General features: G+C 42.0%; 1 protein-coding gene across 2 annotated transcripts in view; it reads right to left on the bottom strand.

The window, feature by feature from the left end:
- The window catches only part of TTC13 (tetratricopeptide repeat domain 13), a 91,788-nt gene that overhangs the window by 25,141 nt on the left and 40,744 nt on the right, over nucleotides 1-25,903 (bottom strand). For both annotated transcript variants that reach the window (XM_003797420.3, XM_003797419.3), the window contains 10 exons: nucleotides 25,774-25,884; nucleotides 19,880-19,962; nucleotides 18,194-18,335; nucleotides 17,525-17,699; nucleotides 15,446-15,602; nucleotides 8,046-8,176; nucleotides 7,447-7,579; nucleotides 6,451-6,543; nucleotides 4,100-4,183; nucleotides 3,245-3,329 (listed from right to left, as the gene is read on the bottom strand). In XM_003797420.3, the coding sequence (XP_003797468.1) occupies nucleotides 3,245-3,329; nucleotides 4,100-4,183; nucleotides 6,451-6,543; nucleotides 7,447-7,579; nucleotides 8,046-8,176; nucleotides 15,446-15,602; nucleotides 17,525-17,699; nucleotides 18,194-18,335; nucleotides 19,880-19,962; nucleotides 25,774-25,884 (1,194 nt within the window). The remainder of the gene's footprint in view (nucleotides 1-3,244; nucleotides 3,330-4,099; nucleotides 4,184-6,450; nucleotides 6,544-7,446; nucleotides 7,580-8,045; nucleotides 8,177-15,445; nucleotides 15,603-17,524; nucleotides 17,700-18,193; nucleotides 18,336-19,879; nucleotides 19,963-25,773; nucleotides 25,885-25,903) is intronic.

Raw genomic sequence — 25,903 nt, 5'->3', positions numbered from 1 at the left:
AAATTCTTGAGACAACTTTTGAATTGATCCTTGAATTTCTAATTCCAACTTTACCTCCATTCTATTAATCTTATTTGCAATCCAAACTCTGAATTTGATTTCTGACATCTCAGCCATTTGTCTATGAATGGGGTCTTCAGTTGTGTCCACTGTATTGCTCCTTGGGGGAATTGATCTACTCTGGTTATTCCTGTTACCAGAGTTTTTCCTCTGATTCCACCCCATGCTTATTTTACACTGTTTGGCTAGATGAGCAGATAAGGTGAAGTTGGGTTGGGGGGCTCGTGGAGTAGTGATTAACCAGCCCTTTACCCAAGAGCTGTGACTGGTGTCTGTATGTTTTCCCCTAGAGCTTTGCAAAGGACCTGTACAGTGCTATGGCCTGAGACATTGGGGACTTAATTAGTGTGGTGGGGCTAAGTGGCTCTGTCTTGGTTTCAGCTGGTCTCTGTCCTACCTTAATGAATTAGTTACTCTGGGTTGAAGTCTAAGCTGTGGAGAAATACCAGCAATTAAGTCACCCCAACCACCATGGGCAACAACTTGAAACCTTCCCACAACCACATACCCAGGATACCACTTGATCCTTGATCCCAGGATACCAGTTGATCCAAATCAACTGTCCTAGTCAGCACCCAGTCTCAAGTGAGGGAGTTCAAAAGGTCTCTGGCAACTAGATAGCAGGGGTCTGCTGGCAGCTCAAACATGACTTTTTCTGATGCTCTGTGGAGTCAGAAGGACGCTTCCCCCTCCCCTAGCAAATGAACTAGTCTAAGAAGGTTGATGCCTCCTTCCCTACCTTACACCTCTGTAACACCCAGTCACTGTAAGTTCACAGGACTATGACTCCGTTCCCGCCAATGAGCAGATGCTCCAGGAGTTCGAGCCTGCCTGAGTCACAGAGAAATCTTATGTCTCCTCAGCCAGGCCTCCACACTCTGCCACCATCTCGCAGGGGAAGCTGAGGACTGACGACCTCACGTGGTTAATGGAAGCTGGGATAGTTCACTCAGTTCCAGCCCTGCCCCAGATTGATGCTGTTGACACTTGTATTTGCGCAGAATTCGTGATGCTGTCCTGGCTATATTCCCCTGTGGACCAGGTGCTGTTTGAGTTCACAGAAACTGTGACTCAGCCCTGGTCTGTGTCGCTGCCTGGAGCTGGTGTTTTTGTTTCCACTGCAGTTTGTGTTGGGGCGGGTGCGGTTAGAGCTCACATTTGACTCAATGCTCTAGCCTTGGCCAGCCTTCCTTTGTCTTGGCTATGATCCCCTGAGGGCCAGTGTTTCTTAGGTTCACTAAGCAGTCCTGGTGCAGCCCTGCTGTGGGAGTATGCCATTTCTGTACACTCATCTTCAATTCTCTGTCCTGCCATGCTCCACCCAAGGAAGTACCGCCTTAGGCATACTCTTTGCTCACAGGGTCTGTGTTACCATCCCAAATATATTCTGCCAGTGCCTGCCACTGGAGAAAATGCCTAGTTTTCTTTGGTTTCCCAGAGAAACAGAGTGTCCAAAATACCCCCCAATACCCAAGTGGGGTGTGAGCCCTCTTGCTCCTGCTGCTGCCACTGCTGCTCTGTGCCGGGGGTTTACCGCCTTTCCCTTTCCCCATATGGTTCCTTCAGTCCACCGTTTTCTCCTTACCCCCATGCCGCAGAATCAGTACAGACCTACAACAGCCACACCCTGTCGATACCTCTTGAGAAAATGCCTAAGAATCTGGAATCCATAGGGGACAGGCTTCCAGCCCATGGGGTTAGAGTAGAGGGGAATGCTGGGAGTTCAGAATTATAGGTAGAGAATATATACAGTTTTATGCCTGGCAGGAGAGTGCCATGGCACCCTAGTAGGGGAAGGAGGTTGTTTTTAGTGGGTCTGTCCATGGGATAAAATGGGAGGATGTTTAAACTCTGTTTGCTTGTTTGCAGAAAGTATACTGTGAGCCGTTCTCAAGGGGGAAGGGACTCCCGTCCACTTGGCAATGGATTTGTACCTTTTGTTTGTATCCCTGGGGTCACAGCTTGCCTCAGGAGGGTCAATATGTGTTCTTCAACCTTTTCTCTTGGCTCAGCTCCAAACCATCAGCTTGCTTGCTAAACTTCTGTCCTTTAACTCTCTTACTGGATGGGAGAGTCAGCCATCTTGCCTCTGCCCTCCTGAGTTTTGTTTTGACAGGTAGATAAGTAGACAATCCATTAAGGTTTGGTTTTATTCATTGTTAGTACAGCCTATATAGACACCTCGTCCTGGAATGTGGTTCTCGCTGCAGCTGCTGTTTTCCTCCTATAGTGGGATGTGCTCCTCACTGCAGCTGTTGTCTTCCGCCTACCGTGGGATGTGGTCCTCACTGTAGCTGCTATCTTCCTCCTGCAGTGTGTCTTTTCTTGGGTCTCAACTGAATGTCTGCAGTGCTCACAGAATCTGCCAAGGCCAGAGCTTCACTGTCTCTTGGTACTGCAAACATGTGTGCCTATGTTCAGCTCCAGTCCCTGCACCGGCCGTGCTCTGCAGAGCCTCCTGAGTCTCTTGCTGCACGTGCATGACCAAGTCCTTAGCCTCCTGAGTCCCTTGCTGCACGTGCATGACCAAGTCCTTAGCCCAGGATGACAAGGGCCAGCCTCAGGAATCTCTGGGCTGTCCCCACCCTGTGTAGGCTCCTCCTCCTCCTCTCTACATTGCCATGCAGATTCTAGCCACCTCTCCAGACCCAAACTCCCCTCTCTGCTTTCTCAGGTCAGTGAGGCTGCTGTGCTCTACTGAGCTCCACACGCCCACCAAGCCATCTCATAAACACCCCAGCAGGGAGCTAGGGTGACTGTGGGGCTCACCTCATGTTCCCCTCTCAAGAATCACAGCCTTGTAATTATCCAGTGTCTTAAAATCACTACCTTGTATTTTGTCATTTGGAAGTGCTGTGCGTGAAAGGGCAACTGAGTACCAGTTACTCATGATGGCCTGAAGCAGGATTCAGTTATATGCACTTTAAGGTGTTTTTCTGTTTCCTGTATCAAATGCTTCCTCCTCACAAGTTAGTTTTTCTGCAGATGTCTGTTTTTTATTTTGGTTATTATTCAGAATGTGTTCATATTAGTTATTTTGGACAACATGCTTTGTAAGTTTTAGAACAATTATAGCATAATATTAATGAGTACACATTTAGCAGTTATGAATTCTTTTCAAAAAAGTACCGTTTGCTTTCTTTTCCTCTTGAAAAACCTACTACAGTTTTGATGATAAACTTACTTTCATAATTGGAAGTAGGTCTTCCACTTTGTGCACCTTTTCCAGAGCTTCTCGAACTTCCAACAGTCCTTTAGGGTTATTAGCTCTGAGAAGGAGAGAGAGTGGGAGGGAGAGAGGGAGGGAGATGGCAACTGAGAGTAATGCAGAATTGTGATAACTCATTAGGCTATTATATTTAACTTAAATAAAAAAGATTGTAAGTAATGGGATGTTTTAATTCTAATGAATTTTGGGCTGCTGAAGAGAATTAAAGAAACGGCACCCCAGCTACAAGGTGAAACAGGGAAAAACAGAATGAGTTGATAGCCAGAACTTTCGTAGACATGTTAGGTATGAGTTTGGTTGTAAAAATTTGATCCTCCTACTCTGAAATTCAAAGGACATGCTTTGTTCCTTTCTAAAGCCACTCCTGAAAGTATCCTACTGGGTTTTTCTACCAATTTAATATTTATCTGGTGATATTTAACCATCCAGAATTCTTCCCCAGTGCTCTGCTCACTGTTGTAGCTATGTTATACAGCCTTCAAGTAAGGGAGAATGAATATTAAAAGTGAAATCCCTAATAGTTAAATTCAAAGAAACTTCCTGAATTTTGGAAGAAAGAGATTAAAAAGTCATAATACTGTGAATAAGGTTTTAAAAACAGTTAACCTGAAGTCCTATGAATTTTGTGAAACTATTTTTAAAAGATTGAGAAGTGACTATGACAACTTTTATCATTCTAAATATTATGTAATAATTTCACATAGGTTTTTAGCTGGTCAGTAGGCTTAGTTTTCATGTCTCCAAAATATCGCAAATGTGAAATGTTTGAAATCAACTCATTCCTATGAAGGAGAACAGCTCAACGCTTACCCATGATAAACAAGAATTCTATCTTTAATAAAATGAAGTATCTTCTCAAAATATTCCAGGTATCTCATGTTGATCACCTGACCCCTACAAGGCAAAAATGATAATAAAATTAAGACTCTTTTTACAAAAGAATATCCTCAAAACACCATCTAATTTCAAAAGCAATTAAGAGAACTACGAGAATAATGTAGGGGGAAAAAGCCTGGGAGATACGCTTGGTCACAATATCTCAGCAAGATTACTTGTCAACCCTTGGTGCTTATCCTGGCAGGACAGGCATCAGACTCGGCTCCAGATAAGCGCAGTGGGAATAAAACTCCCTGCATGCTTCAGTGAGGTTCAGGCTTCGGAGCCAACTCCCTGGACGGGTCCCAGCATGTCCGACAGAATATTGTCTCCCTCCCTGGCAACTCCCAAAAGCATTATCTGCTCATAGCCTACCTTGGTCTCAAGCTCACCCGTAGTCATCCTTCCCTTTACCCACACTAAATATTATTCTTACATTTCCATCTCTTTTTCTTTTTTCTTTTAAACTCCACCCTCTCCCCCAGAACTCTATGTTCAGCTAGCATGCTGAGTCACACCACACACCCCGCACACCCCAAACCTCAGGGATAACCAACCATCAGATAGGAACTCACTCTCCCACACCACACTTTTCCCCTAAAACTGTGTCTACCTACTTCTTATGTGGTGCTAGCTCGTCTAATGGGACAACCACCTATGTGGGGGGGAGAAAGAGACAGACGACCCTCCTCTAATTCTAAGCTTCCCCTCTCATAGTGCACCTGATTCTACTTTCTAAATATCCACACCTTCCTCTTCAACCTATTCCCACACAGTTTTCAAGGCCTTCACTTGTATTCCCCTGATTAACCACACAACTTCCTGACTTCCTCCTAGGGCTCCAAGGTTGCTGCTTCCTTTCAAATATATTCTGCCATCTGCTCCCAGATGCCGCTGCCTTTCCCCTACCACTGGCCCAGTGTGCAAACCTGTTCAGGCTACTTCTCTGCTGACAGTCCTCAATGGCTCACCACTGTCTTCAGGACAAAGCACATTCCTTAGCATGGACTATAAAGTTATTTATATTCTGGCTTCTGCCTATCTTTCTAGCCTCAATACGCAACACACCCTGAACTGCAAACTAATCCCCATGCACAGTGAGTCAGTCACCATCTCCTGACCACACCTAACTCGTCCGTCCAGGCCTAATCACATGTCTCTCTTGGTTCTCCATTTTTCCAAACAGCTGAAATGTCACTGCAGGCAGCATGAAGTCCTGTTCTCTGGGTTCCCACACCTGCTGTATGTACATATGTCTGTGACTTTTAACACACTAAATAGTATTGTTTACTGGTCTGCCCTTGTTACTAAACTGTGGGCTTTCTGAAGGGGGGGACCATTTTCCTTCTCTATCACCAGCACGCTGCATAGCACCATTAAAGCGAGGTGACTGAGTCTGCCCAATGTCAGAAATTATTCCATGACAAATAGGAATGAATATACATGTCTCAAGGAGAAAAGAAATTTGCTTTAAAAATACTCAAATGACACTTCCATCAAAACTCAAACTTACGTGTTAAACTTATATAAAATAATATTTTCTTGATTCAAGTTCCCAGAACTAAAAGCATTTTAGAGGTGACACAATAGCTACATTTATAAATTTTATCTAAATTTAAATTCATTAAAAGATAAGCTGATGATGTGGGTTACCTTGACGCTGACATTCTTTAATATTTGTTCATCATTTACTTGGAGGGCAGGTGAGCACAGGAAGGAAGGGTAGAGAGATAAGTTTTCACCCAGGTACCCAACTTGCAGTGCCTATGCAGGAAACAGAAGCTCCCTAGCAAGCTGACTTGCCCTTGAAGGAAGCATGGTGACCAGACAATGCTACTTACCCAAACCCTTTCTGTGTTAAGGGTGGGAGTGGAGGAGCCTTTTCCCTACCACACAAGACTTGCCAAAGAATTTCTCTGAGCCACACACTATTATCAAGATATTATAGTAAACGTCATGTTCTCCACCTAATTACTTTCTGTGATGTTCTAGGAACCTTACAGACAGATGCCCTAGGCAGACACCCACAGTCTGACCTTCAGTGCACCCTGTGTCAGAGAGAATGGCCTGGGGAGGGGTGTGGAATGAAATACACTTCTTTCTGCAGCTGGACTACCGGAAAGGAATGCAGTCAGGACTCTGAAAGTGCAGAGCTGACCTGTGTGTTCCTTGGTCAGAAAGTCAGCAGGAAAGGAGCAATGGGTTTGATTGCTTCTGATTTCAGAAACCTATCTCTTGAGAATAAACTCTTAGGAAAACAGAAAAGATGCATGAAAGGTTCATACCTGATTAAATTGATGTGGTTGTTAAAACCTCTGCTGAGACTTCGTGCTGGCATTTGATCTAACCACAGCACAGGCTGATCTGGGTCGGCAATCCTGTAAAACAGAGCTTGTTAAAGCCAAAGAGCTCAAAAGCATTCTAAATAAAATACGTGTTAAGTCTTTGTAAAGGTAGGGACAGAATGACTGCTAGTCTATTACACCTAAAAATATGATGTACAAACCTGCAAATTCCAAACAGATGTTCCAAGTGGACCGAGTGAGAAGCCAGTAAGAGTTTACAAGTAGAGCAGTATTTTCTCATAAAAATGAGTATCAAAGGTTCCTTTTTCTAAACTAGTTGACAGCCCAGACACACGCTTACAGGATCTGTTCCACTGAAGTTCATTCAAAGGTACCACAGACAACAAGCTGCTCTTTCAAAGGGACTACTGTTTCTTTTCTTTCTTTCTTTCTTTTTTGAGACAGAGTCTCACTCTGTTGCCCTGGGTTGAGAGCTGTGTTGTCCTCACAGTTCACAGCAACTTCAAACTTCTGGCCTCAAGCAATCCTCCTGTCTCAACCTCCCAAGTAGCTGGGACTACAGGTGTCCACCACAAAACCCCCTGTCTCCAACTAGTGGAGACAGGGTCTCAGTCTTGCTCAGGCTGGTCTCGAACTCCTCCGTTCAAACAATCCACCTGCCTCAGCCTCCCAGAGTGCTAGGATTACAAGCACAAGCTACCATACCCACCCAAGGGACTGGTGTTTCTAAAATGCTCCACTTAAATGTGCCTAGAAACAGAGTAACCATCTATTCCTATTTTGTAAATGTCAGTTGAGTGTATGCTGAACAATAAAGACATGAGCAGTTTCTGACAAACTTTAGACAGGAAAAATCTAACCTAGAAGGTATATCTTCATGAGCAAGACAGGATCTACAACCTGCTCCTGAGAACTGACTGACTTTATTTTGCAATGATGAAACTGCTAGTTTATTTTCATTAAGACGTTAATTACCTCCTCCATTTTACTGCAATGTCAAACATGTCTCTCCACTGCATCAGCCGCGTTTTTCCGTTCATCCGAACCTTCGAGTTGGTCCAGGTGCGCTGCACAGCCTGCATAACCTCCAGTGCTGCCAGACCCATGGCTGCAAGAAAGAGGCACCGAGAAGGCAGTGTGCATGCGAATTACAGGGACTAACCCCTGCCTATTAGACATTATAGCATCTGGGATCAGAAGTGTAGGTGAGATAAGACCCAAGGGACATTTCAGTCATAATGTTCCCACTAAAGTTAAATGCAGGAGAGAAAACTAGAGATGCCCAAGTTGGCTCCCCTGCACTCTGCCTCCTGCTGACACCTCAGGAGGTTCAAGTTCCTCTTCACTCACACAACAGCTCCCTGGACCAGCTGTCTGATGTAGTCAGGACTTAAGACTGCAGCACCACAGGAGCCAAGGCTTTAGAGTTCACGACCCATGAATCTACATACTTCTGTTCTGATTACACGGACAGCTGGAGTGGCACAGTAAATACGAGCTTTTACAAAAGCACAACTCTATTTAGCTGCCCTTGCTCTTATGCCAGAAATATTCCCATTTTCAGGCAGAAATACCTCTGTGTATTCTCTTGTTTGGCAGGAAACCAGGTGTTTCATACTGCATCAGTGATCCCAAACGATCAGCTACACAAATCAGTTCTTGTACGTCAGGCTTATAACTCTCAAAATTTTGATGTAACACATCTCTGTAAGAAATATCACGTGCACGATAAGGACTTTTATAATAGACATTTGGAAACCCAATTCTACCTGAAAAGTAAGTGCTTCCTCCACTAAAAAACTAATCAAGAAATCACGATTATATCATCTTTACTTCAGGGCTTTGCACAAAAGAAGGAATGCTCATGTAGGACACTAGTGACCCTTCTCCACTGAAGACAGGTTCTAAGACCTCCAGTGAATGCCCGAAGCCATGGATGGTACCAAACCCTATACACAGAGGGTGCCTAAAATCTCAGCGTATACTAATAACACTTCTTGTCTTGTATATCATATCTTGTATCCCTTGTTAATTGCAGAAACCAAACGTGACTTGAGTATTACAATTTTAATATAGGTTTTTCCTTTCTTAAAATGTGTATACATTTTTGGCATCCTCTGTATATTATGGTTTTTATACCTATGATAAATTTTAATTTATAAATTGGGCACAGTTAGAGATGAATTACAATAAAAATAACAAAATGAAGCAATCACAACATTATATTGTAACAGAACTTATGTCAACATGGTCTCTCTCTCAAAATATCTCACTGTGCTCTAATCACCTGTTTTTAGATCCTGGTTTAATGCAGGTAATTAAAACTACAGAAAGTGTGACTGGACAAGGTGGGGACTTCTGTACGTGTGCAGCTGCTGTCACACTCTGTTCAGCAGCACTGGTAACTGGTGTGCACTCAGAGGGCACCTTTGGCCGTGACTTGCTTTGTAAACATATCTAGAATACACACTTGCACGCACTGCCTTTTCCAATAGCTTCCAAACCCTGCCCTTCGTCCACCCCTGACTCCTACCCAACATGTAACTTTTGTTTTTTCTGCCCATCTGCTTCATATTTTTATAACAAAGACTGCAACTCTAAGTTACAGGTTATTCTGGGAGTCCCCAAGACCACCCTCACTCAGGCTCAGTAATTTGCTGACAGAGCTCAGAGGACTCAGCACATACTCACAACTGTGATTTATTATACCAGAAGGATATGAAGCAAAACCAGCATAGGGTGAAGCCTACAGGGAACCAGGCATGAGCTTCCCAGGGTCCCTCCTAAGGAAGTCAGAGAGGATGTGCTACTGAGTTATGAACACATGTGAAGTGCTGCCAGCCGGGCAAGTTCATGGGCGATGACTACCTAGCATTTGTATTGGGGCTGATCATAGGCACTTGCAGCCTGATGAGTACACAAATTCCAGAGGGAAACCAAGTGTTCAATACATTCAAACCACGTTGTCTGAACAGTGTAGGTGCAGGGAGCCACTCTTACCAGCTCAGGGAGTGGTGGAAACCTCCAGAAACCTGAGTTCCCAGATGCCCTGCTGTGGGGGGCCCCTGTCACAGGACTGCTGTGTTAACTCTTTTGTGGGTAAAAATCTTTCTCAAAAAAGGGATGGTAGAGAACATATCTAACCCCTTTGAGCAACGCTTTTGTTTTTTATTATTTTAGATTGTTATAATGAGGCATGTAAAAGCATCCAACCGATTACCTGACTTCAGAACCAGAACAGTCACGTAGTTCTATCTACTTGTATGCTGCTTCCCTTTCCCATCCTCTTGAATCCCAGCTGGAGGTCACTTATCTTGAATTTTGAGCTCAAGATTCCTTTACTTTAGGCTCGGCACCTATAGTTCAACCGGCTAAGGCGCCAGCCACGTACACCTAAGGTGGCGGGTTCAAATCCCCAGCCCGGACCCGCCAAACAAGAATGAGGACGGCAACCAAAAAATAGCCGGGCGTTGTGGCAGGCGCCTGTGGTCCCAGCTACTTGGGAGGCGGAGGCAGGAGACTCGCTTGAGCCCAGGAGTTGGAGGTTGCTGTGAGCTGTAATGCCACGGCACTCTACCCAGGGGGACAGCTTGAGGCTCTGTCTCAAAAAAAAAAACAGGTTTCGGCTCAGCACCTGTAGCTTGGTGGTCAGGGTGCCAGCCACATACACCAGGGCTGGCAGGTTCGAACTCAGCCTGGGCCTGCTAAAACAACAATGACAACTACAACAACAACAACAATAAAAACAGCCAGGCGTTGTGGCAGGTGGCTGTAGTCCCAGCTACTTGGGAGGCTAAGGCAAAAGAATTGCTTAAGCCCAAGAGTTTGAGGTTGTTGTGAGCTGTGACACCACGGCACTCTAGCCTGGGGCAACAAAGTGAGACTATGTCTCAAATAAACAAATAACCCCCCCCCAAAAACAAACCAAAAACCAAACAAACAAGTTTGTTACATATGTATATCCCTAAACGATACTTGCTATGGTTTTGCTTCTGAGCTTTAGGAGGGAGAAATGATGGTTGACACAGCCTAAAGACTTGGTATTTTTATTCAACTTTGTATTTTAAGATTGACCTACATTGTTGCTGGGGTCATTTGTTTATACTGCGATAAAACACCCCACTGTGTTATAACTCACTGCCATTTAGGCTGATTTCCATGTGTTAGTGTGGAAAAGTGCTGCCGTCGGCAGTTGTGTTCAGACAGGCAGATGTGTGCACAGCTGCAAGGTTTTGTGTTCAGTGTACACAGGACCATATGTAGAATATCCAGTGTTCAGGATTACTACATAATGACAAACTGCTTTTCAAGGCGGTTGTAATAATTTATACTTTCAACAAGACTATATAAAAGTTCCCAGAGGTTTCCCTTCTGATCAATAATAATATTATCAGACTTCGTAACATTTGCTCATATAGTAGGTAAAAAAAAAAAACTCATGTGGTCTTAATGTGTGAATCAAAACATCTTTTCAAGTTTATTTGCCATATACACTTTCCATTTAGTAAAATTAGTGGTTCATGTCTTCAGCACATTTTTCTATTGATTGCCTTTTTCTTTTCCTTACTCCCTCCCTTCCTTTTTTTGAGTCTTAGACTGTTGCCCCATTAGAGTGTTGTAGAGTCACAGCTCACAGCAACCTCAGTTTCTTGGCCTCAAGTGATCCTCTTGCCTCAGCCTCCCAAATAGCTGGACTACAGGTACCTGTCCCTATGACCAGCTAGTTTTCTTTTTTCCTCTATTTTTAGTATAGAGCGGGTTCTCACTCTTGCTGAGGCTGGTCTCAAACTTGTGAGCTCAGGCAATCCACCCACCTCAGCCTCCTGGACTGCTGGGATTACAGCAGGAGCCACTGCACCTGTCCTGTCTTTCACTTTCAAAGTTGTACAGATAGATTCGTCATAAATGTGGATGCTAATTCTTGGTCAAGCACACAAGCTGCAAGTACCTTTACTGAATCTGAGCTTATTTTTTCATTCCTACACTTGACTGAGAAGTGATGTATTTTTTCATTCCTTATAGTGTCTTTTGTTGAATGAAAGTTCTTAGCCTCCACTCAGTACAACTCATCAATCTTTGCCTAAGATCTGTGTTTTGTACATCTTGATTAAGAAATCCCTCTAAACCTCAGGATCATAAAAGTCTTTGTTTACATTTTCCTCTTCATATTGATAATATTTGCCATTTACATGTAAGATTTTCCTCTGTCTGGCATTAGATGGCTATCTGTGTCATCACAAAAAATCAGTTTTATTCATACAATAACCTCACTGGCCCCCCTCCCACTGCATGCCACGTCCCACTCTGATCTATAGTCTTTGCCATTTATCTATTCTGTCCTTTCAGTATGGCAGTCTACCCTTGCACCAATACCACCCTGTCTTCATTACTATCTTTTTTTAAAATTTCAGGTTAGTATGAGGGTATAAACGACTAGATTACAATGTTTGCATTTGTTAGGTAGTCTCCGTCGTAGTTGTGTCCTGAACCCAGGTGTGCCATATACCCTTAACAATGTGCCTATCAGGTGAGAGCACACCAATCCCCCTCTCTCTTCTCCCTCCTCCTCCTCACCTCGACTTGAACTGAACTGAGTTTTTCTCTTATGTGGGCATATATTAGAACATCTACTGCCTTGATATTAGAATTGAGTACACTGGATTTTTGCTTTTCCATTTTATGATATTTCACCTAAAAAGAATGTGTTTCAACTCCACCCAGATTAATACAAAAGAGGTAAAGTCTCCATCTTTAATATGGCTCAATAATTTTCCATGGTATACATATACCACAGTTTCCTAATCCATTCATAGGTTGATGGGCACTGAGGCTGTTTCCACATCTTGGCAATTGTAAACTGAGGTGCAAAAAACAATCAAGTGCAAATGTCCTTACAATAAAATGATTTTTTTTTCCTTCTGGGTAGATGCCTAGTAATGGGATTGCGAAATCAAATGGAAGGTCTATTTTGAGTTCTTTGAGGATTCTCCATACCTGTTTCTAAAGAGTCTGTGTTAGTTTGCAGTCCCAACAACAGTGTAAAAGTGTTTCCTTCTAAATTCATGCTAGCATCTGCAGCTTTGGGATTTTGTGATGTGAGCTATTCTCACTGGGGTCAAGTAATATCTCAGGGTGGTTTGATTTGCATTTCTCTGATGGTCAGGGATGATGAGCATTTATTCATGTGTTTCTGGCTATTCATGTGTCTTCTTCAGAGAAGGCTCTGACCATGTCTCTCACCCAGTGATAGATGGGATTGTTTGCATTTTTTGAGTTCTCTGCGGATTCTAGTTACCAACTCACTGTCAGATTGTACCATGCAAATATTAAGTACCATTGGTTTATTTTTATTGCTGTTGGGACTGTCACTCAAGTCTTTGTCATAAAATCTTTCCCCAGGCCAACATCCTCTTGAGTTTTTCTCACACTTCTTTCTAGGATTTTTATCATTTCATGTCTTAGATTTAAATCTTTTATCCACCATGAGTCAATTTTTGTAAGTGGTGAAAGGTGCAGGTCCAGTTTCAGTCCTTTACATGTGGTTATCCAGTTCTCCCCACATCATTTATTGAATAGGGATTCTTTGTTCAATGAATAGAGAAATAATACCAGATGGCAGTAAGAGGCTGGTTTCATCTCTAGGTTTTCTGTTCCGATCCATATGTTTATGTCTCTATTTTTGTGCCAGTACTATGCTGTTCTGATCTCTGTGGACTTAGAATGTAACCCTGAAGTCTGGCAGGATGAAGCTCCCTGCTTGTTTTTATTATTAAGAATTGCTTTGGCTATTTGGATTTTTTTTCTAGTTCCACACAAAATGAAGCTCTATTTTTTTGAGTTCTTCAAAGAAAGATCTACATGATGTTGGTATTTTAATGGTGATTGCATTGAATCTGTAGATTGCTTTGGGTAGTCTAAACATTTCAACAATGTCGATTCTTCTCAGCCAAGAGCATAGTATGTTCTTCCATTTGTGAAGGTCATCTGCTATTCTTTTTTTTTAGGGTTCCATAGTTCTCTTTGTAGAGATCCTTCATCTCTTTTGTTAGGTATATTCCTAGGTATTTCATTTTCTTTGAAGCTACTATAAAGGGAATTATAGTCCTTGATTTGCTTCTCAACTTGGGTATTATTGGTGTATACAAAGACTACTGATTGGTGGATGTTGATTTCTGTACCCAAGACATTACTGTATTTCCTGATCACTTCCAGGAATCTTGTGGTTGAGTCTCTGGGGTTCTCTAAGTATAAGATCATATCATCAGCAAAGAGTATGAGTTTGATCTCCTCTGCCCTCATTTGGATGCCCTTTATATTCTTCTCTTGCCTGACTGCATTGGTTAGAACTTCCAGTACTATGTTGAGTGCCACTCACTACTTGATAGAAGTGACATCTTTGTCTGGTTCCATGTCTAAGTGGAAAAAAATTCAGTTTTATTCCATTTAGTATGATATTTGCTGTGGGTTTGTCATAGATGGTTTCAATCAGTTTAAGAAAAGTGCCACCTATGCCTATTTTCTTAAGTGTTCTTGTTAGAACAGGATGCTGAATTTTGTCAACTGCTTTTTTTGCATCTATGGAGAGGATCATATGGTTTTTACTTTTGCTTCTGTTTACGTGGTGAATTACATTTATGGATTTGAGTATGTAAACCAATCTTGAATCTCTGGGATGTGAGACTGTGATGTATAATTTTTTAATGTGTAGCTGTAATCTATTGCTAGGATTTTATTGAGTATTTCTGCATCAATATTCATTAGTGAAACTGGTCTGTAATTATCCTTTTTGGTTGGGTCCTTTCCTGGTTCTGGTATCAGGATGATATTTGCTTCATAGAATGTGCTGGGGAAGATTCCTTCTTTCTCAATGTTTTGGATAGGTTTTGCTGCATAGGTATAAGCTCTTCTTTGAAGGTTTTATAGAATTCTGGTGTGAAGCTGTCTGGTCAGGGTTTATTTTTGTTGGGAGCTTTTTTATTGTTTCTTCAATTTCAGTGCTTGATATTGGTGTGTTCAAGAAGCCTATTCCTTTCTGGATAAGCCTAGGGGGATGATATTATTCCAGGTATTGGTCCAATTCCTCCACCAAATTTCTTGGTGTAGAGGTTTTCTCATTACTGTCTTGCTATCTGGTAGAATGAGAAATTCTCCCCCAAGCCTGGCCATCATTTTCTTTAGGAATATCTTGATTACTCTTCATCCTTTGTTCTACCATACAATTTATAGAATTAGCTCAACAAGTGCCTCAAAAAGCTTTGGACTTTGAATGGCAGTTAATTAAATTTTTAATTAATCTGCAGAGAAATGATACTACCAAACTTCCAATCCATGAACATGGTATTTCTCTCCATTTATTAATATTTACTTTCTCTGAGTAACTTTCAATTAAGTTTTATGATCTCCATACAAGTTTTATACATACCTTGTAGGATTTACTTCTAAGTACCCATTGCTATTACAAATGGCCCTTGTTTGTTGCTGTAGAAATGCAACTGATTCTTGCATATTGGTTATAATCAACCACCTTTCTAATCTCGTCACTTCCTGTAAGTTTATAGATCTTCTAGGTTTTTTTTGTAGAAAAGCATGTGATCTTCAAACAATGACATTTTTTAGTCTTCCTTTCTAATCCATAAACTGATTTCTTTTTCTTTGTGCAGTGTCTGGGTAGGACCTCTGTTAGCCTAAGATCACTGCTTCTTTCTTATCTTATTCCTGATTCTAATGTGAATGTATCTACGACTTCATTAGTTAAAACGATGTTTGTTATAGGTTTTAATTTACTTATTACTTTTAGAGATGGGGTCTTACCATGTTCCTAGGATATTCATAGTTGTGATCGTGACACACTATAGCCTTGAACTCCAGGACTCAAGCTATCCTGCGTCAGCCTTCTGAGTAGTTGGGACTGCACCCAGCTTATAGTTCAGTTTTGAAAATGAAAAAAAAAAAACTTCATCTTTAAAGCACTTACTTGATGTGGGGTTGTAGCCCTGGCTGCTCTTCATAGTCTTCTATGAGGAAAGGTAGATTTTTAGCCCAGTGGTCCTTGAAGCTTCCAGGCAGATCCACATCAATGTTGTATTCCGTAAGAGGGGTATCAAGGTGTGCGTGAAGATATCGAGAATATTCTGCAGACAATAAATGAGATCTGACATACCCAGCCACTACTGAAGAAACATTTTTTACAGCCAGCTGCCACCCAACACTCTGTAACAAGCTGTTAATTCAATTATAAGAACTCTAAAAAGAGATTCTAAATTTCAGTAAGTCACAATTATTATATGATATGAGAGGTGACCTAACACTGATGTGAGTACCAAGGTCAATGTAAGTTAGTCAACCTGGGTCTACTTTGGTTAAACTTTAACCACCTTCCCATAATCAACACTGAAGAGCTCAATGTTTTTAATTCCAGAGCCTGAGTTCAGTGTCAGCTGAAGCCCAGTGCTCTGCTAACTGATAGAGTAAATAGGGATAGGATTTCACGCACAGACTGACTGCTACTTACCTGTAGAGGCACTGTAGAAAAGACCCAAGACACAGAGTGCCCACCTCACCAGTTTATAGTTCACAAGTTCTACTAAATCAGACCAACAGGGAATTGTAATTTAGGGTAAAGAGTGATGTGTCCAATAGATAGTCCTTAGATGCCTGGCTATTGAATACTTAAAATAAGGTTAGGGTGATAGAAAAATGAATTTCAAATCCTATTTAATTTGAATAAATGTCAACTTAAAAACTGATACTTGTTCATTTATTGGAACAACTTGCATATATGGATCTACCTTTTCAACTCTGAATTTTGTAAATTAAATTCAGACCAAGTATTTGCAAGGAAAAATCCAAGTTGAGATGTACTATAGTATAAAATATACAACAGATTACAAGACTTAGTACAAAACAAAGAATGGCACTCTTTTAAAAAACAGAGAAGGGGTTTCACTCTGTTGTCTAGGCTGCGTTTGAACTCCTGGGCTCAGGCAATCCTTCCCCCTTAGGCTTCCACGTAGCTGGGACCACTTGTGCATGCCACCATGCCTAGCTTTTTATTCATTATATGTTGAATGTTTTGGCTATTCCGAGTTAGATAAAATATATTATTAAAATTAATTCCACCCATTTGATTTTTACTTTTTTTAATGTGGCTACTACAAATTTAAAATTACCTATATAGCTTGTAACTTTTGTTGCTGGACAGTAGTGGCATTCATAAAAAAGAAAAGATCCATGGGCTTTATGATAGAGAACAAAAGTATCTTTCTATATGATAGAAAAAAGGTGAGACTGTGACGAACAAAAGGATAACTGAAAGATTTACATTCTTCCTCACCTGAATTTAATTTCTCCAAAATATGTGAGAATTCTGATGGGAAGGAATGGTAGGTCGGAGAGACCGAGTTCACAGTTAGCAGTAAAAGCCTCATGGGAGGTGACTTCCCTGCCCTTCCTGTACCCCTGGATGAGATGTGACGAAAAACGAACAGCCCAGACAGCTGTCATATTTAGTTCAAAATATATTTTTTTGACTCAAGTAAGAAAAAATTTAACTCTATAAAGAAAAAATGTAATGGGTGGAAGAAAAAGCGTAAGACTGGTCTTTAGAAGGTGTGGACGCCACCGTGTCCCGACACTGCCACTAACGAGGTGTCCCCAGCCTCTTTGTGAACTCACTGTCTCATATGGAAAGTAAAAGAGTTGGCTTGGCGCCTATAGCTCAACCGGCTAAGGCACCAGCCACGTACACCTAAGGTAGCAGGTTCGAATCCCCAGCCCAGACCCACCAAACAACAATGACGGCTGCAACCAAAAAAAAAAAAAAATAGCCAGGCGTTGTGGGCGGGCGCCTGTGGTCCCAGCTACTTGGGAGGCGGAGGCAGGAGACTCACTTGAGCCCAGGAGTTGGAGGTTGCTGTGAGCTGTGATGTAACAGCACTCTACCTAGGACAGCTTGAGGCTCTGTCTCAAAAAAAAGAAAGTAAAAGAGTTGAGCAAAATGACTCCTACAGCTTTGGGCAAGAAAATCCCACAACCCTGTAACTTTCTGACTTACCTCGGAGATATTTCACTTTAAGATACTCTGGGCTAGCCTTCTGGCCTGGGAGAGGGTCATTTAGCATAACTTTGGTCTGGGCTTTTATCCCTTCATAAAACTGGCCCATTGCGACATGGCTGAGCCCTTTCATGTACTGGCAGACCTCGTTATATGGCTCCAGCTGTAGGCACCGCTGTGACGGTGAGAGACAAAATGTTGTCAGTATTGACAGAGTTTAGGACAACTTCAAAATGCTTTATTCATTTTTTAATTTATATTTTTAACTGATACATAATAATTATACATATGCATGAGGTACACAGTGATGTTTTGATACATGCAACATATGGTGGTCACAGCAGGGTGATTAGCACATCCATCATCTCATCTCTTTGTGTTGGAGACATTCAATATCCTTCTAGCTACTTGACACTACACACATATTACTGTTAACTATATGAAAATATTTAATTCCTTAATCTAGAACTAGAAGTCTCCCCTCCATGTTAAATCTGACCAAACCCATGCTCTGTAAGTTGGTCCTATAGGTTAAGGCAGCTGTTTTCTTCTTCTTGTTGCGTTACAAACACTATTCAGGGTCCTCCTTCTGCATTCATTTCACTCACTTTCACTGAAGAATAATCCAAGAACTCCAGTTTGCCGTGCTTCTCACTTATAAATGCTCACCTTAAAATTCTTCAGGGCTTCTTGTAAGCTGCCGTGGTGATAGAGCATCATTCCCCGGAGCTGGAGGGTCTGTACGTGATTTTGGTTGAGCAACAGTGCCTTCTGGAAGCTCTCAGTGGCTGCTTCAAAATTCCCCAGTTCTCTAGGTGGTTAAGAGTAGTTATCAACATGGTATAGATACTACCGTAAACCTACAGAGTGAGCTGCCCCTAGAATCAGGGGCCAGCATGGGCTGAGACCCCTCAGCGTGGGTGTGCTGAGACCCCTCAGCGTGAGTGTGCCCTTTGTCACTTTATCACTTTAGGACCTTCATGCACAGCCTTTCATGCATTACCAGCTTATCAGGTAACCACAGAGCTCTTCAAATTCTCTGGGGAAAATTAATTTATTGATTTCCAAAGGCTTATTCAAACCCTTTTCCCCAATGCACGTTGAGCTCCAACCCTTAAAAAGCTACGTGTAAGTTTTAGTCTATGGATAAAAATGTATTTTTCCTTTTTGGAAAAAAGGATATGAATTACATAGTTTTAACATTCTAAATCAAATTCATAGCCTTAAAATTGTGCTTTTTTAGTCACTGAAGTTACTTCACTTAAAATCTAGTAAATCATTATATAATTTAAAATTCTGAAAAAAGAAGTATAGTTTAAATTACAATCACTGCAAAATAGAAACAGTTGTTACTAATCCATCTTTTTCTGTATTAAAAATTTTTATAAAGAAGTAACTTCATAGTTTTCTATATATCAATTTTCTATGAATAATGAATATTTTTTAAAATAGAATGCCTGCTTACATTTATACAGGACTTTAAAGGCACTTTAAAATCTGTTTTCAAAAAATAAATAAATAAAATAAAATCTGTTTTCATTTATATTCCCAATAACTCTATGTGATAAGAAGGATAAATATCATTGCTTAAACCCCAAATCAGTCCAAACACACGTTCTCTACGTTAGTGCGAGACGGCTTCTCAAACTATCCCATCAGATAAATAAGCTCTTGAATTTGAACCTTCCTAAAGAAAGTCCCTAACAAAAGGAATGTCTGCTGCTGCCTTTTCTATCATTTATAGCACCTTACTAGTGAGAAGCCTGAAGCTCAGAGACGCACATACACCTGTAGGCTCAAGCCAGGACCCAGGACCGATTCTCCTAACACCTGCATCGTAAGCCCCGGCATGCCATGCCCCTCCTTTTCATGCTGAAAGCTGGAATAGCTCTATTTGTCAGGAAGCCACATCCTCATCACAACTTCTAATCCCTGATGGGGTAGATTACCAATATAACTTTTCCATTCCTTTATTCTAGGGCTCTTCAAACCCGATCATAGTGATATAAAAACTAACCTTAGTTATTATCTAGAAACTCAGCAATAGCACTGTAACCTGGCAGTTTATAATGCCACTATTCCAAACTGTTACCCTTGAAGGTTAACATTTTCTAGATCCCCCCCCCCAACACACAGAAGCTAATAGATAATACTTGCATCATCACAACAGACTCTGACACATGGTTCTTTCTAGAGTCCAGAGGAGACATCAACAAGTGTATTAACACCTACGCAATTTAAAATAACTATCCCTTATTTCTTAATAACATTTCTCTTTAAATACCACTATTCTGTGAGGCTACCTTGCCTTCTTATGCTTCACCCTTCCTCCTAACCTATTATTATTTTACTTACCTATAGGCTTGCCCTAGACTTTTATATGCATCAATAAAATCAACTTTCTGCTTCAAGGCTTCTTTGAAGGATTCAATAGCTTCCTGTAGAAAGTACATAGAAATTATTTCATTTACGTAACTGCTAAAATTGAGTTTCACTTAAATCACTAGGGAATTTAAATATATATATGATCCCTGAAAGATTTTCTTTTAAATGGGAGGACTTAAAAAAAGAGGTAAAATCTGCAATAAACTATGCATCCGAGGGATTTAATGTGGTAGTAAACAAGTGTATTATTATGAAAAATAATGAAGATGTAAGTTTCTTTTAAAATGGGAAATTAGCTTCCCACTTTACGTACTTCATTCCTATCTACTTCATTAGGAGTTTGAACTAGTGATAACACCTTCATATTTACATCATTTCTTAATTAATAAAGGCTCTCAAGACCAAACCTAAGCCCAGCAGCTGAGAGAAATAGTTCAAAATGATCACAACTGGCAGCATTTGAAACTGAACCAACAAAAGAAACAAAAACAAAGCCCAATGTAAAACTGTTTATAAAGCAAGCAAAAAGGCCCCCAGATTGCTTATCTGAAGGATTCTCATGATCTACAAGGGAAAAAATATGAAAAACAAAATAAAACAAAAACTGTAAGGCTGAGGGCATTTGGGGCAGAACCTAATACCAGGTCTGTGGCTGAGGAGCTGAGAACTGCCATCTAGGCCCTATACTTTGGGAAGCTGCACTTGGAATTGCAGGGGTACCTGGATACCACCTAACTCTTTGTCTGTGAAAACTAGTAATGAAATCTACCATTTTAAGAATGACCAACCTAGGCTTAAACCAATATTGAATGTACTTTTCACTATGATTTAATTATTTACTATAATAAAAAAGTATGAAGACCTTTCAAACTTTCCCCTAGGAAAAGACATGTTTTAACTAAAGTTCACCGCTACAAAGTCCTAATATCATGATGTCTAGCAGCTTTAATGAAAAAGACTTGACTGTACATAATTTCAGATCTGCTTAAATAATTCGTAGGAAAAAACGACTGAAGATGTCACTTGCCCTGCACATGGTAGGCACTCAATAAATATTTAATGATTTGATAGGCATACAAAACAGTTTTGCAAAAACAGTAGCACAGTCCTAATTTTCTTTAAAGGGTCATTCATTTTCTTGATTTTGCATGGGAGGGACAGCAGGGCGAGAGAGGCTGGCTTTCAAACTCTTCAAAGACAGCAATGGAGACAACCACCTACTCATTAGAAGATTCCTGCTGAATATCTACTGTTTGGTAGAAAAGTAAGAATAGATATATTTCAACATTTAAGAAACATTAAAGACCACATTTAATTAGGGTTCCTGCCACGGCATGGCCTTGCTCTTTTAGGAGTTTTACAACTGTATTCTTAACTCAACAAACATGTATTGAGCGCCTATTATGTGCCAGGGACAGTGTCAGGTGCAGGGGATACAAAGACGAGCAAGTCATTATCTCTGTCCTCTCCAGAATGCACAGTCTAGTTAGAAAGCCAATTGTGTAGCCAGGATATCAGGGTACAGACTAAGAGCTCTGGTAGAGAGACAGACAAGTATCTGGGAATAGAGAGAAAGAAACCACTAACTGAGCCTGGGGATATCAGAAGAGGCTTCAGGGAGGAAGTGACAACTGAGCTGGGCCTTAGAGAATGAAAAGGAATGTGGTGAAGAGAGAGGGCACTGTGGAGAGGAAACAGCACTGTGCAGTGTAAGGCAGAGCACTCAGAGACAGTGGAGAACCCCACTGGGCAGGGGGGCAAGGCGTGTGGGTGGGGTGGGGGACAGGGAGAAGATGGCAGACCAGGCTGGTGTGGTCAGCTTGGGCCAGAGCAAAGGGGACCTGGGCTAAGCTGTGCAGTCTGAGCATAACCTGAGCCGTGAGGGCTGGGGGGCTTTAGCAGGCATGTGACCCCAGAAATCGACTTTTCAGAGACGATTACAGCTACCAGGAACAGAGGAGACAGACTAGGGAGGGAAAACAATGGGCACAGGAGCTCAATTAGGAGGCTGCTGCAGTAGTACAGGAAAGAGATAATGAAAGCTCAGCGAGAGGGTGTCTCTAAAACGAGAAAAGAAGGGGCAAATTCAGGAGATTTTTTAAAAGGCCAACTAAGACAGAATGTGGTGGCTGTCTGGGTATGCAGGCAAGGGAGAAGAAGGGGTGGGAAGCTGTAAGCTGAAGAGCCTGGGTAGACAGCAAGAGGGCTAACTAGCGTAAGGAAGCACAGGAGAGAGGACAGCTGCAGGTGAGGACGGGGTGAGGCGGGGACTACGTGTCCAGTGGGGCATGTGGAGTCTGGAGTGTTTGTGGACATCTGGTGGAGACGCCCAGGAGGCTGCCCACTCCACTTACAGCATGCTCGGACGCCACAGTTCTTCAAAGTCTGATCTCTCTTCAGCTTTTAAGAGTCTTTGGTTTCAGGGTTCCTGTCTAATCACTGCACAGCTCTCTACCTCATTCTGCCAAAGAGGGGACATAGCAGAATCAAGATTTTAAGCCATTGGGAACAAAGAAACTATGTTCGAATGAATCAATCTCTAAGCATATGAACTAGCTTTGAACTCATTTGCTTGGCAAATGCATCAACACCGTCAGATCCCATCGTTCTTACTAGTTAGTGTGTGACCAACACTCTAGGGCTGTTCATTTCAACTAAGAAAACACTCTCAGCCTTCTCAAACTGAAGGCTGATAAAAAGAGGTGCTTACAACACACCCATTTTTAAAGTTTTTAAATAAAGTTTTAAATAAAACAGATGGAATCTAGTAGGAAAGGTTTTGCTATTATTTCCCTAGGAAAATTCAAAATGTCTGATACAGCCATTGAATTCAACAATTGTGAAACTTGTAACACAATATTGCCTAAGATACTTCTAATGTATTGTACCGTAAGGTAAATAAGTAACCACGTACTAATCTCTACACTGCTACTGGCCTGGAGATACCACCTTTAGGACGTGAAGATAGCTCCAGGCACACTGGTTCACTGAATACGTACTTTATGGTGAACAAGACAAATAGAAATATCTGGACTAGGTTCATTCATTGATCCAGTCACTTCACTACAGACTCCGTTTTCCAATCTGTTAACAGGGCACCCTCTGCTCCTTCTATACCTCCTGGGGGTGCTGCTGGGATGAACGAGACAATGAATAGACCACTCTGAGCAGCTCGGACAGCAGATCCATAAAAATGCAAAGAAAGGTCCCTTCTACAGTATGTGTTGGTGCCGTGCCCATGAGCACGGTGGAAAAGGAGACAGAGCCAAGGAACTTGGGACACTGGTTCACCGAGGGGCTTCTAATGTTCAGAAAATGAAAGCATTGGTTCTAGTCTCTCATTGTGCAGATCTAGAATAAACCAAATTGAATTTCAGTCCTTGTACAATTTGTAGTTAGTATCACTATTACAACTCTTTTCTAAAAAATGCTCATTTCCAAATAATCCAAAGAGCCCTGCCCACATTCTTAAACCTGGCTTTATAGTAACAAAGTTAAAAGTGAAGTCATTTGTTTGCATTGCTTTAATTTAAAAATTATTTTTAACCTCTTGATCCTAATAGGTTAGTTATTTTTTTTTTTTAACACTTCTAATCTTTTTCTGCTATGTGAGATATCTAAGGGATCTACATTGAGTAGAGTGCTACGATTTTGAAATTTTTTATTTAAGGTGACTACAAGAGAAGATGACAAGAACTGAGGGCAGATACAAAATGAACTGGAAAAGCCCATCTGGCAGCTGCTCAAAGCACGTTTTAAGAAACTGCTTTCAAAGCCTGTGTCTACCAGGCCAAAGCTGGAGGGAAGAGAGACAAATGGACAATCACCCTCTGCGTACTTGCAAAAGGTTGGGAAACACATGGAAAAGAATTTGCAATACTCTCTTCAGTTTGGTTTTTAGTGTGATGGGAATTGCTCCTTTAGAATCTTTACAACTTAAATTTTCACAGATAAAATAATCTGTTTACAGCTTACAAAGCACTTTTCACACATTTTATTTAATCCTCACAATCACTTCAAGAGGCAGGCAGCAGAACTGCTGCTACCTTTTAGGTGTGAAAGGAGAAGCTAAAACAGTCTAGGTAACTTGTCCCTGGTGCAGTCAATAAGGCTCAGAGTGAGGGCTCAAATCAAGACCTCCCAATGCCAAATTCAATGCTCTGCCCTTGAAATTCTTTTATCCCGCTAATATTTATTGAGCACTTACTATGTGACAGGCACCATCCTTAACACTGAAGATTTTTAACATATATCAGATTCTCAAACTCCTCAGAGCCATTTTCAATAATAAAAAGCCTGTGCTTTCTGCCAGGGTATACTTTCTCGCCTGGTGCTATGGAAACTGCACAGCCTTCCATCTTGTGGTTGGTCCCACCTTCTCTGTGAAGGCACTCTTGGTCTCTCAGAATGAGCTGTGTCCCGGTTGTATGGGCTGACTATACTGACTTCTAACATTTTTTTTTTTTTTTTTTGAGACAGAGCCTCAAGCTGTTGCCCTGGGCAGAGTGCTGTGTCATCACAGCTCACAGCAACCTCCAACTCCCGGGCTCAAACGAGTCTCCTGCCTCTGCCTCTCAAGTAGCTGGGTCTACAAGCACCCGCCACAACGCCCGGCTATTTTTTGGTTGCAGCCGTCGTTGTTGTTTGGTGGGCCCAGGCTGGATTCGAACCCACCAGCTCAGCTGTATGTGACTGGCACCTTAGCCTCTTGAGCCATAGGCGCCGAGCCTGGACTGACTTCTTAGGCCAGTCTGTCCTCAGTAAGTGGCCTGGATGTGTCCTCTGGACAGCATCTACTGAGAGCCAAGCCTTGGGTGGCCCTGAGGAGGCCTGGGTGAGAGCCAGCTCCCCATGCAGCTCCTGGTGGGACTCCAGCACCCAACTCGTGGCACAAGCCTGGGGCAGAGCAGGTTCTCACAGAGACCCAGGGACCACAGGACACGTGCCGGGGAGGGGGAGGACAGGCTGGAGGGGGCACTTTGCCCCACACTCTCAATCAGGCAGACTGCGTTCCTGATTCCCTTTCCCCTCCCTTCCAACTGGCAGGCAGTTCTTCAAGGGACTATAACACTATCAATCTCAGAAGTGCGTTCCCACCTGCTCCTGCGGGCTCCTGCGGTCTCCTGAGGAGCGTGGTCAAGCCTCACTCCCTCCAACCTATAACGTTATCAATGTTGCCTGGACAGCTTCTCTGTCTCTTGTCTCCTCAGGCACTACACTATCAGAATTTACCTCCTAAACCACAGATTTGGCCTCAACCATGTATCTTCCCCAAATGTAGAATCGGTAGCTCCTTTGGACCTACACATTTAAGTTAAATGCTCAGCACAGAACTCTAGACTGAGGACCTGAAACTCACCCGGCGTGCCAGCCTCACCTCCCCTGAATGCACACCTGACTATGTGCCAGTCCATGAACTGGCCACCTTCCCTAGTCATCACACCTCAAGGGCCTTTCTTTCTCCACCTCTACCACCTACTCCTGCTCAGCCGTCAAGGTCAAAGTCCACTTGTTCTTCAGAACTTCCTCTAACTCCGACGTTCAAATTCATCTTTCTTATGTTTCTAAGGTACTTTGTTTTTATTGCTTTCTTGAGTGCAGTTACCATGCTAAAAATATGTGGGGAGAAAAAAACTTTGTAAACTGTATTCTCCCTTATACTAAGCTTTTATTCTCTCCCTTTCTTTGTGTCCCTCAAGAACCTAGCCAATAGTAGGGGCTCAATAAATGTGTTGATTCAGACTACTTCCAAAAAATAGACCAGAGGCTTGAGACCTTATGTTACAACATCCCACCAAATCCCTCCCTCCCCTAAAAGAGAAACAGAGTTACCACACAGCACCCATACTGCATAACAGGTTCACCTTCAGAAGTCCTCTGTGAAAGAAAGTTAGACCTTTGTATAGCATAGCTATGGGCTGGTTTTTGTTCAGTTCTAAGGACTGCTGAAAGTCTTCATGGGCTGTTGCGTAGTCCTACAAAAAGGGGGGGGGG

The sequence above is a fragment of the Otolemur garnettii genome, unplaced genomic scaffold (genome assembly GCF_000181295.1).
Source record: "Otolemur garnettii isolate 467f Iridium unplaced genomic scaffold, OtoGar3 scaffold00116, whole genome shotgun sequence".
NCBI classification, from domain to species: domain Eukaryota; kingdom Metazoa; phylum Chordata; class Mammalia; order Primates; family Galagidae; genus Otolemur; species Otolemur garnettii.
The sequence above is the reverse complement of the archived record's forward strand: the minus strand, read 5'-3'. Positions and strand labels throughout refer to the sequence as shown.